Below are 15,013 nucleotides of genomic sequence, written 5' to 3'. Positions count from 1 at the left end.
CTAGAGGAACAAGGGCAGCAGACACATGGGAACGCCACCACCTGGAAGTTCCCCTCCAAGTCACTCACCGCCCTGATTGGAAATATATTGCTGTTCCTTCGTTGTCGCTGGGTCAAAGTCCTGGCACTCCCTCTCTAAAAATACTGTGGGTGTAGCTACACCTCATGAGCTGCAGCAGTCAAAGAATCATAGAATCCCTATAGTGCAGAAAGAGGCCATTCGACCCATCGAGTCTGCAGCAGTCCTTGGAAAGAGTACCTTACCAAGGCCCACACCCTATCCCCTACCCAGCAAGGTAGCCAAAGTGATTAGCACTGTGGCTTCACAGCGCCAGGGTCCCAGGTTCGATTCCCTGCTGGGTCACTGTCTGTGCGGAGTCTGCACGTTTCCCCCCCGTGTCTGCGTGAGTTTCATCCGGGTGCTCCGATTTCCTCCCAGTCCAAAGATGTGCAGGTTAGGCGTGGATTGGCTGTGATAAATTGCCCTTAGTGACCAAAAAAAAAGGTTAGGAGGGGTTATTGGATTACAGGGATAGGGTGGAAGTGAGAGCTTAAGTGGGTCGGTGCAGACTTGATGGGCCAAATGGCCTCCTTCTGCACTGTATGTTCTATGTTCTAATCTTTTGGACACAAATGGGCATTTTATCATGACCAATCCACCTAACCTGCACATCTTTGGATCTGACCACCACCTTCTCAAGGGCAAAACATGCTGGCCTATTATGCGAAGCCCAAATCCCTTGAATAAATAAAAAAAACTAGGCTTTGACAAAGAGTCATTCAAACTCGAAACACTGTGTCTATTGTCTCTCCATGTATGCTGTCAGACCTGCTGAGATTGTCCAGCATTTTGTTTTTGTTTCAGATTCCAGCATCCGCAGTAATTTATTATAAAGAAAACTAGGTTATTTTGCTGGAATGAGAGTACACATAATTAATTACAGTTTTATCGTTTGAAAGCTTTGACTTTTAAAAGGGAAGCTTGCACAATTGGAGGAGTATGGTAACTGGTTGGTCATGGTACTGCTATTGCTTTAACCCCAATGCCTCACTCTTTCTTCATGTGGCTGTTTCATTGCACATGCATCAGTAACTCTTAATTTTCAAAGGCTCGCGGGCAATAGCCCTGTTACCTAGCAAGGCTCATTTATTTGGACTAGCACTTATTCAATTGTTCTAAATTGTGACCTCTATGAAGACGTCTTAAAAATAAGCAAACTCCCAATAGGTTTTAAATAAGTCTGCAGTGAAAGCTAAGCACAATTGAGATACTATTTAACTAACGCATCTTAATCACAGCACCTTCCTCAGTGTAAAGTGGCTAAACATCCTGCAGGTAGATTATATCTCACGGTTCACACAAGGTCTGGCAAGAAATGTGACGGTCGTTTATGGACACGTTAACTTCAGATCTGCAGATACTGACCTGTTGGCTCTGTACTTTTCAGTATTTTCCTGGTTTTCTCACTAAATGCTTGTCTTAGTGCATTTTAATGTGCTGGTGTAAAAATTATGGATTTTTTTTGGGTGGTGGGGCGGGGAAGAGTATCTCCAGACACTTTCTTGGCCATTTACTTGTCCCTTTCTCAGCTCATTCTTGGCCATTTACCTGTCCCTTTCTCAGCTCACTCCATGTGCAAGGATCGTTACTCCCATCAGTTTCCGGGTGAAGAAGCTGATTGCACCGCCGCACAGCCATTGGCTGGTTTCAGGTTCCATGGGAATGACGTGCTCCTTGTAGTTGCAATATTTCGGCCAATGGCAGGCGCTTCCCGTACCCTCACCCGGAAGCGCTGCCTCTTTCTCTGCCGCCTGCAGTCTCGAGTTGCTGCGATGGCTCTTAATCCGGCTCGCAATGTGGTGTTCGTCACCGGCAATGCAAAGAAACTGGAGGAGGTCGGTCAGTGTATAAGACGGTGATATTATCACTGTGTTCCCAGCTACACTAGTATCATGCTGGGAACCTGACTAAGAACACACGGGGAATGTCCGCTCTCAGATCTTACGTGTTGCGATCTGTTTTAAGTGTTTAATCTTTCAATGAAGTGCCATCCATCTCAGTATTCTGAGCAGAATGGTGCTATTATTGACAACGCTTATCTTGAGTAGCAAGAATGAAAAATGTGTTTAATTTTCAAGTTGCTGTCTATGCATTTGGTGCAACTGAATTGTCACATAACAGTGAATTCCCTTTTGAAAAGGAAGAATGTGCAGAGAGAGTGGGAGAACGCATGAGGTGAAATGTTCAGAGAGCCAGTGCAGACACGACTGACCGAATGGCCTCCTTCTGCACTGTGACAATGCTGTTGCATCAAATGCATGAAAATTAACATACATTGTTACATAAGAGAAAATGCTGGAAAATCGCAGCAAGTCTGGCGGCATCTGTAGGGAGAGAAAAGAGCTAACGTTTCGAGTCCGATGACTTTGTCAAAGCCAACAGACAGAGAAAGTGGGAAATTCTTATACTGTGGAGTGAGAATGAAAGATGAGTCAGAGCCACAGAAACCCAGGGAAACCGGGTGCTAATGGCCACAGAAACCAAGGGGAAAGATTGCTAATGGCAGTCCCCAGAGAGAACAAAAGATGTGAAAGGCCAATCAGCAGAGAAACTAGCACCAGAGGATGAACTGTAGATGTGGGGGGAGGGGAAGGGGGATGCAAAGAGGTGAAAGATGAAGGAAAGGTGGATAAGATTTGGGGGGGGGGGGGGAATTAACTATTTTTTAAGAAAGAAAGAAATGGTAAAAGACAGTTAAAATGAAATGAAAACAAATGGGTCGAGGTGGGGTAGAGCTGATCACCTGAAGTTGTTGAATTTGATGTTCAGGCTGGAAGGCATGCCTAACTGGAATATGAGATGTTGTTCCTTCAGTTTGCATTGTGCTTCACTGGAACATTGCAGCAGGCCAAGAACCGACATGTGGGCATGGGAGCAGGGTCTTTGTTAAAATGGCAAGCAACAGGAAGGTCAGGGTCCTGAATGCACACAGACTGAAGATGCTCAGCAAAGCGATCACCCAGTCTGCGTTTGGTCTCTCCGATTTAGAGGAGACCACATTGGGAGCAGCAAATGCAGTAGACTAAATTGGAAGAGATGCAAGTGAAATGCTGCTTAACCTGGAATGAGTGTTTTGGGCCTGGGATGTGAAGCATGGAAGAGGTAAAGGGGCAGGTGTTACACCTTCTGCGATTGCATGGGAAGGTGCCATGGGTGATGGGAGAGGTACTGGGTATGGTGGAGGAGTGGACTAGATTACCTGGGACGGAACGGTCTCTGCGGAATGCTGACAGAGGGAGTGAAGGGAAGATGTGTTTGGTGGCGGCATCACGCTGGAGTTGGTGAAAATGGCAGAGGATTATGCTTTGCATACAGAGGCTGGTGGGTTGAAATGTGAGAACGAGGGGGACTCTATCCTTGTTCTGGGAGGGAGTGGAGGGGGCGAGGGTAGTGGTGCGTGAGATGGACCGCACACTGTTGAGGGGCCCTGTCCACAATTGCAGGTGGGAAATCACTGTTGAGGAAGAAGGAACACATTTTCAAAGCACCATTTTGGAAAGTGGCATCATCGGAACAAATGCGACGGAGGCGAAGTAGTTGAGAGAAAGGGATGGAGTCCTTACAGGGTGCAGGGTGTGAAGAGCTGTAGTCCAGATAGCTGTGGGAGTCTGGGCTTGTAGTGGATGTTCCCTGCTGTTTGACATTTCACATCTTTTATTCCCTCTGGGAACTGCCATTAGCAATCTTTCCCCTTGGTTTCTGTGGCCATTAGCACCCGGTTTCCCTGGGTTTCCGTGGCTATGACTCATCTTTCATCCTCACTCCACGGAATTTAAAAAAATCCCACTTTCTCTGTCTGTTAGCTTTGACAAAGAGTCATCAGACTCGAAACGTTAGCTCTTTTCTCTCCCTACAGATGCTGTCAGACTTGCTGGGATTTTCTCTTTCGCTTCAGATTCCACCATCCGCAGTAATTTGCTTTTATACATTGTTACATGGCAGAAATGGCACCATGCTGCTCAGGAACCCACTTCTCATTCACCCTTACACTGAGTCCTTAAAATCTTCTTGGTTAAAGAGATGGACAAATGTTCCCAACATCCACCAAGTTCACAGATGTTGTTCCTCTTGCTTTGCTGCACTCTCAGCGGCTTTGTGGGCAACAGGTTTAAAGCTGAAGGATGCAGAGATCAGTTTAATGGACAGGGCAGGACATGCTCGAGCAAATTTTGGACCATTTATGAAACTCATGTTCATATTTTACTTTGTAATGAATTGACGCATGGCTGTTGTGTCTGCCTCTGTGCCTCCTTTTGCAATAATCTTGGTGAGTTGTATTCAACAGCGTGTCCAGCCTCATGACTAAATGCAGACTGGGTGGCCTCTTTGTGCAACACTTTTGCTTCGTCCACAAACATGACCCCCAACCTTCCAGTTGCTTGCCATTTCAACTCCGCATCTTGCTCTCATGCCCACTTGTCTATCTTTGGCCTGCTGCAATGCATCAGTGAGGCCCAATGCAGATTGGAAGAACAACCTCATCTTCGGATTAAGCACATAACTAACTGCCTTATGGACTCAACATTGAGTTCAACAACTTTCCCCTCCATCTGTTTTCTGTTGTTCAGTTCCCCTGGCTTGTCTCAACGCAACCCCACCCTTCCCTCACATGGCCACTGTCTCTTGTTCAGTTTTGCTCCCACTGAGCACTGACCTCTTCCATTAACAGTGGCAAAGGTAGGATAGCTGAATGTGTTCACACTATTCAGTCCTTAATAGTACCGTTGACAGACCCTTTGTTTTATGTCTATGACATCTTTGCCAATCTTTTCCGAACTAACCTATCAATGACTTTCTGCACTGCCCCCACCCAAGTATATAACTCGTCACACTTCTATCCCTCTTCAGTTCTATGGAAGGGTCATATGGACTCAATATTAACTATGTTTCTCTCCACAGATGCTACCAGATTTGCTGAGTTTATGCACAACTTTGTGTTTTTATTTTGGCTTTAAAATGTGTTCTTTTACCTTTTTATCAGCAAATTAATTGAAAACTATAAAATGCCTTTAGTTCTAACCTGAAACAAATCTTGCTCTCTCTTTGCAAAACAGGTTGTTCAAATTCTGGGTGGCAAGTTTCCCTACACGCTCATTTCCAAAAAGATTGACTGTAAGTATGGTTTGCTCAAATTTGCTCTGATCAAGATATTTGCAAATCTGATGCCGTGACTTCCTGTAAGTTCATTATTTATTCTTCTCCAGTACCAGAGTACCAAGGTGAATCTGATGAAATCTCAATAAAGAAATGTCAGGAAGCAGCCATGCAAGTAAGTACCAGTTACCAACACCCTTATTATTTGGTCTCAATATGTTTGCTAGTGAAGAGTGATTGGCAGCCCCCCCCCCCTCACCTCTCCACTACCAAAGCACTTGGCAGCAGTGTGTACCATCTTCAAGATGCACTGAAGCAACTCACCAAGACTTCATAGACCGCCCATATAAAGAGCCGCTACCATCTAGCAGGGCAATGGCAGCAGACTCAAAGGAAAACCACAACCTGGAAGTTCCCCTCCAAGACCCTCACTATCCTGACTTGGAAATATATTACTGTTCCTTTACCATCACTGGGTCAAAATCCTGGAATTCCCTCCCTAACATAACAGCACTGTGTGAACCTACACCCAGGGACTGCAGTAGTTCAAGAAGACAGCTCACCACCACCTTCTCAAGGGCAATTAGAGATGGGCAGTAAATGCTGGCCTAGCCAGCAGTATCCACATTCCATGAATTAATTATTTATTTATCAGTTTATCTATTTATCAGTTCCTACTTTTGAAAATTGCTTATCTAATGCTTTTCAGAACCTCATGACATCCCAAGTGTTTTACAGCCAATTAGTACTTTTAAACTATAATTACTTCTAATGTAGGCATCTGTGTGGCGACGTGCAAATTCATAGTATCCAGTGCACACCATAAGTGGTCTATGATTTGTGAGTCATGCTATCATTTAAATCTATATTGGTTAGGGAAAGGGCTCTTGGAGATAATAGGTCCACTTGTGAAGGTGACCAATGATACTGTAATCAAGTTTATAAACCAAATGTGTGTTCAGACAAAACCTGCAGGATATTTGAAGTGGAATGCCTTTCCTTGGCTACCTCGCCAAACGTGATGTCTATATTCTGGGATATTCATTTGTATCGAAAGAAGCTGTAGATGTTTTCTGTGATGAGTCTAGTTTTTAAAACTCCCATCAGTACTGTGATGGGAAGAAAGAAACCAAAATATGGACACAGCATGCTTCACTACCCTCACAACTAGATTTTGCCAGCCATACATGCTGCCTCACCCTGCTATTTTAATAATAACCTTTATTAGTGTTACACGTAGGCTTACACAGCAATGAAGTTATTTATGAAAATCCCCCAGTCGCCACACTCTGGCATCTGTTCAGGTACACTAAGGGAGAATTCACCTAGCAAGAACTTTCAGGACTTGTGGGAGGAAACTGGAGCACCCAGAGGGAACCCACGCAGACACTGGGAGAACGTGAAGACTCCGGACAGACAGTGGCCCAAGCCGGGAATCGAACCCGAGTCCCTAGCACTGTGAGCAACAGTCCGAACCACTGTGCTACCTTTTATTGTTGCAGGCATTGTCATTTCTGTGCAATTGGAATAATCTATTTATCGATAATTTGCAAATTCTGCTGAAACTTTTCATTCTTTAGATGTATTTAATTCATTTATTTGTAAAGTGTTGTCTCCAAATTGTTTTTTCATGGTCTCCTTTATAAAAATCACTTGGTGAGATACGATTTCTGGTATGAGCAGCCCTCCAGTACTGCATTCTGAAGGTGAACGTCAGTGGGCTATTCAGCCACAGGCTGCATCGCAGCCAAACCTATTCTCATGAGCACCACATCTACGTGCAATTATTTTCCAACAGGATTAGCCGTTAGCAACATGAAAAGATTTTCTTCTCACCGGCAATGTAATGGCTTGGTTCCCATCATTTAACTAACTGGCCTTCTGATCAGTGCTATCCTCAGTATTGCTCTTGCATGCTAACTCTGAGAACAGTTCATGATATTGCTATTTACTAGTATTTAACTTGTAAAGTGTGGGCCTAGCTGAACAACCAAACATGAACATTTTACTGTGGATAAATTTAATGTTTTTTTTAAAATTGGGAACCTTTAACAGATTAAATTTTATTTCTTTAGGTTCAGGGTCCTGTTATAGTGGAAGACACATGTTTATGTTTCAATGCCCTTGGTGGACTCCCTGGACCGTACATGTAAGTAGAATTTAGCCTTGTTAACGGTCACTGCTTCTTCCCCCCCCCCCCCCCCCCCCCCATTTACATTTCGGAGTAAAGTTTATTTCTCTACAGTGAGCCATACAGATCACAGATTTAATATTTGGTCTCTGCCTGGGTTTTTGGACTCCGCTGAGGTAGTGACAAGAGCGTCTGTCCCAGTTGGTTTCAGTATCCCCTAGACTGAATCACCCCATGTTCCTGCCCAATATACAATCACTTTTCCTGGGAGGTGTGTTTTTATTTAAATGGTATTCGGTGAGAACAGGATTAAGCTCTGTTGTGATGACCTTCATAGCTGATTAGCTTATCAACAGTGAGATATGAAGGTACTGAATGGCTGGTTGCTGTGGAACCAGAGAGTCGTGATCACAGCCCAGTCCATCACACAAACCTGCCTCCGATCCATTGACTCCATCTACACCTCCCGCTGCCTGGGGAAAGAGGGCAGCATAATCAAAGACCCCTCCCACCCGGCTTACTCACTGTTCCAACTTCTTCCATCGGGAGGAGGTACAAAAGTCTGAGAACACACTGACTCAAAAACAGCTTCTTCCCCACTGTTAGCAGACTCCGAAACAACCCTCTTATGGACTGACCTCATTAACACTACAGCCCTGTATGCTTCACCCAATGCCAGTGTTTATGTAGTTACATTGTGTACCTTGTGTTACCCTATTATGTATTTTCTTTTATTTTATTTTCATGTACTTGATGATCTGTTGAGCTGCTCGCAGAAAAATACTTTTCACTGTACCTCTGTACACGTGACAATAAACAAAATCCAATCCAACAGTACTGCAGTATGAATCAGTGCCCTCGGAGATGAAAGGGCCCTGTATTACATTACCATTAACTTGAAGCTGGTTAGCAAATTGATTACAAGGTAGGAGAACAGAATAAGGGTTTTTCTTTTCTAAAATAGGATACGGGCATCACTGGCAAGGGCAGCATTTGTAATTGCACTTGGATTAAATGTTGCTAAGCTATTTCAGTGGGCAATTGAGTCAACCTGTTATATTCTTTGTTGTAGCCGCAACGAGAGTGAATCGGAGATGACCCACCTTGGTTTCATATAACATTGTGCAAGTGATTTATGCACAGGATGCTGCTCAAACAGGGCACTAATAAATAATTATTTATTTTCGGATCGAAGAAAGAAAAAATAATAAGTCGTTAGAGGATGCGAAAAGCAGCTAGGAAGAAGGAAGAAAACCGGGTTCGCCGTTGAATGAGAAGGTACAGCAAAAGTGCTGAGAAGATGGCAGATGCCGGACCGCATGGAGGGGCCGCACTATTTCCGGTGGAAAAGATGACCGCGGTGATGGCGGTGGAGCTGGAAAAGCAGTTTGCGAGACATATGGAGGCTTTGTGGAAGGAGACGGCAGTCGCATTGAATTCATTGGTGGAGGAGGCAATCGCCCCGGTGAGGGTAGCTGTGGCAAAGACATCGGCCGAGGTGAGAGAGAAGGGCGAGAAGATGAAGGAAGTGGAGGAGGCCGTGTTGCAGCACAGCGACCAGTTCACCTCGATGGAGGACGAGCTGCGGAGGGTGGTGGAGGTCAACAGAGGACTCTGAGCAAAGCTCGAGGACTTGGAGAACCGCTCGAGACGGCATAATCTGAGAATTGTGGGCTTGCCCGAAGGGTCAGAGGGCCCAAGGCCAACAGAGTACTACGCTAAGAAGTTGGGGGAGGGTGAGAACTCCTCCCGGTACGAGCTGGATCGAACTCATTGGTCATTAAGGCCGAAGCCCAAAGTGAATGAGCCGCCAAGAGCAGTAATTATCTGCTTCCATAAGTACTGCATGAAGGAGAAGGTGTTAAGCTGGGCGAAGCAGAAGCGTGAGGTGCAGTGGGATGGTGCTGGAGTTCGGATCTATCAGGACTTGACGGTGGCGTTGGCAAAGAGATGAGCGGCGTTTGGACGGGTGAAGGCGGCACTGTACAAAAAGGGGGTGTGATTTGCTATGGTAAAACTGGCGAAGCTAAGGGTGACGTATGGTGCCCAAGACTTTTATTTCGAGACAGTGGAGGCGGCTGAGGCGTTCGTGAGGGCGGGAGGCTTGGGACAGACGTGAGGAGCGGAGCTGGAAGAGAGACTGTGGACTGTGATTGGGGAGCTGGAAAATGTATAAATGCAACAACTTTCTTTTTACTGATGTGTATTGTAATTTATTTCTCTTTGCATTGTTACAGAGTTCAAGTTATTGGTTGGGTTGATTGGCTTTCTGTGTTGCGACGGTTATATTTTATTTTAGTGAATTGTATGGGTTTGATTGTTGTTTTTGTTTATTGTTTCTCTGGGACTGGGAGGGGACGGTATATCTTGGCGGGGGGGAGCCACCCACGCTAGCTAACTAAAGTCGGCTAGTGAACGGAGGTGAGGTGAGATGAAGGCTGCGGACATTGGAGCCTGGTTAGCAGGTTTCGATGGGCCTACGAGGCGAGCGAGGAAGGGGAGTTGAAGGGATTGTTTTATAGAACTTAGAACGATACAGCGCAGTACAGGCCCTTCGGCCCACGATGTTGCACCAAAACAAAAGCCATCTAACCTACACTATGCCATTATCATCCATATGTTTATCCAATAAACTTTTAAATGCCCTCAATGTTGGCCAGTTCACTACTGTTGCAGGTAGGGCATTCCACGGCCTCACTACTCTTTGCGTGAAGAACCTACCTCTGACTTCTGTCCTATATCTATTACCCCTCAGTTTAAAGCTATGTCCCTTCGTGCCAGCCATTTCCATCCGCGGGAGAAGGCTCTCACTGTCCACCCTATCTAACCCCCTGATCATTTTGTATGCCTCTAAGTCTCCTCTCCTCTTAACCTTCTTCTCTCCCAACGAAAACAACCTCCAGTCCATCAGCCTTTCCTCATAAGATTTTCCCTCCATACCAGACAACATCCTGGTAAATCTCCTCTGCACCCGCTCCAAAGCCTCCACGTCCTTCCTATAATGCGGTGACCAGAATTGTACGCAATACTCCAAATGCGGCCGTACCAGAGTTTTGTACAGCTGCAACATGACCTCCTGACTCCGGAACTCAATCCCTCTACCAATAAAGGCCAACACTCCATAGGCCTTCTTCACAACCCTATCAACCTGGGTGGCAACTTTCAGGGATCTATGTACATGGACACCTAGATCCCTCTGCTCATCCACACTTCCAAGAACTTTACCATTAGCCAAATATTCTGCATTCCTGTTATTCCTTCCAAAGTGAATCACCTCACACTTCTCTACATTAAACTCCATTTGCCACCTCTCAGCCCAGCTCTGCAGCTTATCTATATCCCTCTGTAACCTGCTACATCCTTCCACACTGTCGACAACACCACCGACTTTAGTGTCGTCTGCAAATTTACTCACCCACCCCTCTGCGCCTTCCTTTAGGTCATTGATAAAAATGACAAACCGCAACGGCCCCAGAACAGATCCTTGTGGTACGCCACTTGTAACTGAACTCCATTCTGAACATTTCCCATCAACCACCACCCTCTGTCTTCTTTCAGCTAGCCAATTTCTGATCCACATCTCTAAATCTCCCTCAATCCCCAGCCTCCGTATTTTCTGCAATAGCCTACCGTGGGGAACCTTATCAAACGCTTTACTGAAATCCATATACACCACATCAACTGCTCTACCCTCGTCTACCTGTTCAGTCACCTTCTCAAAGAACTCAATAAGGTTTGTGAGGCATGACCTACCCTTCACAAAGCCATGCTGACTATCCCTGATCATATTATTCCTATCTAGATGATTATAAATCTTGTCTCTTATAATCCCCTCCAAGACTTTACCCACTACAGACGTGTGGCTCACCGGTCTATAGTTGCCGGGGTTGTCTCTGCTCCCCTTTTGAACAAAGGGACCACATTTGCTATCCTCCAGTCCTCTGGCACTATTCCTGTAGCCAATGATGACATAAAAATCAAAGCCAAAGATCCAGCAATCTCTTCCCTGGCCTCCCAGAGAATCCTAGGATAAATCCCATCAGGCCCCGGGGACTTATCTATTTTCAGCCTGTCTAGAATTGCCAACACCTCTTCCCTACGCACCTCAATGCCATCTATTCTAATAGCCTGGGTCTCAGCATTCTCCTCCACAACATTATCTTTTTCCTGAGTGAATACTGACAAAACATATTCATTTAATATCTCTCCTATCTCTTCAGACTCCACACACAACTTCCCATTCCTGTCCTTGACTGGTCCTACTCTTTCCCTAGTCATTCGCTTATTCCTGACATACCTATAGAAAGCTTTTGGGTTTTCCTTGATCCTACCTGCCAAATACTTCTCATGTCCCCTCCATGCTCGTCTTAGCTCTCTCTTTAGATCCTTCCTCACTACCTTATAACTATCCATCGGCCCAACTGAAACTTCACACCTCATCTTCACATAGGCCTCCTTCTTCCTCTTAACAAGAGATTCCACTTCTTTGGTAAACCACGGTTCCCTCTCTCTACGCCTTCCTCCCTGCCTGACCGGTACATACATATCAAGAACACGCAGTAGCTGATCCTTGAACAAGCTCCACTTATCCAGTGTGCCCAACACTTGCAGCCTACTTCGCCACCTTATCCCCCCCCCAAGTCACGTCTAATGGCATCATAATTGCCCTTCCCCCAGCTATAACTCTTGCCCTGCGTTGTATACTTATCCCTTTCCATCATTAACGTAAACTTCACCGAATTGTGGTCACTGTCCCCAAAGTGCTCTCCTACCTCCAAATCCAACACCTGGCCTGGTTCATTACCCAAAACCAAATCCGACGTGGCCTCGCCTCTTGTTGGCCTGTCAACATATTGTGTCAGGAAACCCTCCTGCACACACTGTATAAAAAACGATCCATCTAATGTACTCTAACTATATCTTTTCCAGTCAATATTTGGAAAGTTAAAGTCTCTCATAAGAACTACCCTGTTACTTTCGCTCTTATCCAGGATCATCCTCACCATCCTTTCCTCTACACCCCTAGAACTATTTGGAGGCCTATAGAAAACTCCCAACAGGGTGACCTCTCCTTTCCTGTTTCTAACCTCAGCCCATACTACCTCGGAAGATGAGTCCCCATCTAGCATCCTCTCCGCCACCTAATACTGCTCTTGACTAGCAGCGCCACACCTCCCCCTCTTTTGCCTCCTTCTCTGAGCTTACTAAAACACCTAAACCTCGGAACCTGCAACAACCATTCCTGTCCCTGCTCTATCCATGTCTCCGAAATGGCCACAACATCGAAGTCCCAGGTACCAACCCATGCTGCCAGTTCCCCTACCTTATTTCGTATACTCCTGGCATTGAAGTAGACACACTTCAAACCACCTACCTGAACACTGGCCCCCTTCTGCGACATCAAATCTGTGCTCCTGACCTTTATACTCTCATTCTCCCTTACCCTAAAACTACAATCCAGGTTCCCATGCCTCTGCTGCATTAGTTTAAACCCCCCCAAAGAGCACTAACAAATCTCCCCCCCAGGATATTTGTGCCCCTCAGGTTCAGATGTAGACCATCCTGTCTGTAGAGGTCCCACCTTCCCCAGAAAGAGCCCCAGTTATCCAGAAATCTGAATCCCTCCCGCCTGCACCATCCCTGTAGCCACGTGTTTAATTGCTCTCTCTCCCTATTCCTCATCTCACTATCACGTGGCACGGGCAACAACCCAGAGATAACAACTCTGTTTGTTCTAGTTCTGAGCTTCCATCCTAGCTCCCTGAAAGCCTGCCTGACATCCTTGTCCCCTTTCCTACCTATGTCGTTAGTGCCCACGTGGACCACGACTTGGGGCTGCTCCGCCTCCCCTTAAGGACCCGAAAACACGATCCGAGACATCACGTACCCTTGCGCCTGGGAGGCAACATACCGAACGTGAGTCTCTCTCGCTCCCACAAAATCTCCTATCTGTGCCCCTGACTATCGAGTCCCCAATTACTAATGCTCTGCTCCTCTCCCCCTTCCCTTCTGAGCACAGGGACAGACTCCGTGCCAGAGGTTTTTTTGAGAGGAAATGTAGGAGGGATTTTGGGAGGGGAGGAGAAGAGGTTCGATGTTAATAATGGATAGGGGCGGGTCCGGCTCATGGGGCAGGCCTGGTGCTATGATGATGGTGGATAAGAAGGGTGGGGGAGGGTGAGAGACCCCCAGTTAGGTTAGTCACGTGGAACATGAGTGCGTTAGGAGGTCCGGTCAAGGGTGCTTGCGCATCTTAAAAGTTTGAAAGCCGATGGTAGCAATGCTGCAGGAGACTCACTTGAGGTGAAGGACCAGGTGAGACTTAAAAGGGCTGGGTTAGTCAGGTATTTTCGCTCTGGACTTGACAGAAGGGCTCGAGGGTAGCGGTGCTGGTCAGCAAAAGAGTATGCTCCAGGTGGAGAAGGTGGTGGCAGACCAAGGGAGTAGATATGTGATTGTGACAGGGGCGCTGGAGGGAGGTTAGTTGTGCTGTTAAGTGTATACGGTCCCAATTGGGACGATGTGGGATTCCAAAGAAGGTGTTTTGGGCCATTCCCGACTTGGACACACATGAACTGATAGTGGGGGGGGGGGGACTGGAACTTGGTGCAGGAGCCAAGGTTGGACAGGTCACGGCCGCGCTCGCTGGTCCCATCAGGGGGGTGGGGGGGGGGGGGTGAAGGCGTTAGCTGGGCTAATGGTGGAAGTGGGAGGGGTGGACCCTTGGAGGTTTCTGCACCCGAGGGAGGGAGAGTACTCGTTTTTCTCAGCAGTCCATAAGGTATATTCGCGGATTGGCTTTTTCGTGGTGGGAAGGATTTGCTGGCTGGGGTTAAGGGGTCGGAATACTCGGCAATTGCAGTGTCAGATCATGCTCCGCATTGGGTGGATATGGTGCTGGAGAAGGGGGGTAGCGCAGAGGCCGGGGTGGAAATTAGATGTGGGACTTTTGGGGGACCAAGTAATCTGTGACAAAATTGAAAAGGTAATTAAGGAATATGTTGGTTTGAACTGTACGGGTGAGGTGTCGAAGGCGGTCGTCTGGGAGGCTTTAACAAGGTTTTTGAGGATATTGAGAGGTTGTACAGGGCAGAGCCACCTGGGGGAGACCGTGAGATGCAGGAATTTCTAGATGGGTTGGACTACCCGAGGTTAGGGAGGGGGACAGCGCTACATTAGAAGGAGAGATAGTGGAGCAGGAGATTAAGGATGCGATTGGGAGGATGCAGTCGGGGAAGGTGGCAGGGCCGGATGGGTTTCCGGTGGAATATTATAAAAAATTCAAGGATAAGCTGGCACCCCTGATGGTGGGGATGTTTGAAGAGGCGATAGGGAAGGGGGTGTTGCCATAAACTTTGGGGCAGGCATCAATCTCCCTGTTGCTAAAAAAAGATAAGGATCCGACGGAGTGTGGGTCGTATAGGCCCATATCACTTCTGAATGTGGACGCAAAAGTATTGGCAAAGGTGCTGGCGGGTAGGCTGGAGGAGTGCCTCCCGAAGGTGATGGGTGAAGATCAGACGGGGTTCGTGAGAGGGAGGCAGCTCTTTTCAAACGTTAGAAGGGTATTGAACGTCATTATGGCACCGGCAGAGGGGAAGGAAACAGAGGTGGTTGTGGCGCTGGACGCTGAGAAGGCGTTCGACCAGGTAGAATGGGGGTACCTGATGGCAGTTCCGGAGCAGTTTGGGATTGGACCAAGATTTGTGAACTGGGTAAAGCTACTAT

At 46.7% G+C, this 15,013-nt stretch overlaps 2 protein-coding genes across 3 annotated transcripts in view; one reads left to right on the top strand and one right to left on the bottom strand.

Annotated features, from left to right (window-relative positions):
• Positions 1-1,673, bottom strand: part of mettl13 (methyltransferase 13, eEF1A lysine and N-terminal methyltransferase) — a 36,809-nt gene extending 35,136 nt beyond the window's left edge. The window contains exon 1 of one of the 2 annotated variants that reach the window (XM_072511555.1): positions 1,609-1,673. The gene's annotated coding sequence lies outside the window, so the exon portion shown is untranslated. Of the gene's footprint in view, positions 1-1,425 lie in introns of both variants that reach the window. The other variant, XM_072511554.1, reaches the window with a different exon arrangement.
• Positions 1,674-1,779: 106 nt separating this feature from the next.
• itpa (inosine triphosphatase (nucleoside triphosphate pyrophosphatase)) overlaps positions 1,780-15,013 on the top strand; it is a 53,761-nt gene continuing 40,527 nt past the window's right edge. Inside the window, exons 1-4 of the mRNA XM_072511553.1 lie at positions 1,780-1,895; positions 5,115-5,172; positions 5,265-5,329; positions 7,230-7,303. Of these exons, the coding sequence (XP_072367654.1) occupies positions 1,833-1,895; positions 5,115-5,172; positions 5,265-5,329; positions 7,230-7,303 (260 nt within the window). The 5' untranslated portion in view covers positions 1,780-1,832. The remainder of the gene's footprint in view (positions 1,896-5,114; positions 5,173-5,264; positions 5,330-7,229; positions 7,304-15,013) is intronic.

This window comes from Scyliorhinus torazame, chromosome 7 (assembly GCF_047496885.1).
Source record: "Scyliorhinus torazame isolate Kashiwa2021f chromosome 7, sScyTor2.1, whole genome shotgun sequence".
Classification (NCBI taxonomy): domain Eukaryota; kingdom Metazoa; phylum Chordata; class Chondrichthyes; order Carcharhiniformes; family Scyliorhinidae; genus Scyliorhinus; species Scyliorhinus torazame.
The sequence above is the reverse complement of the archived record's forward strand: the minus strand, read 5'-3'. Positions and strand labels throughout refer to the sequence as shown.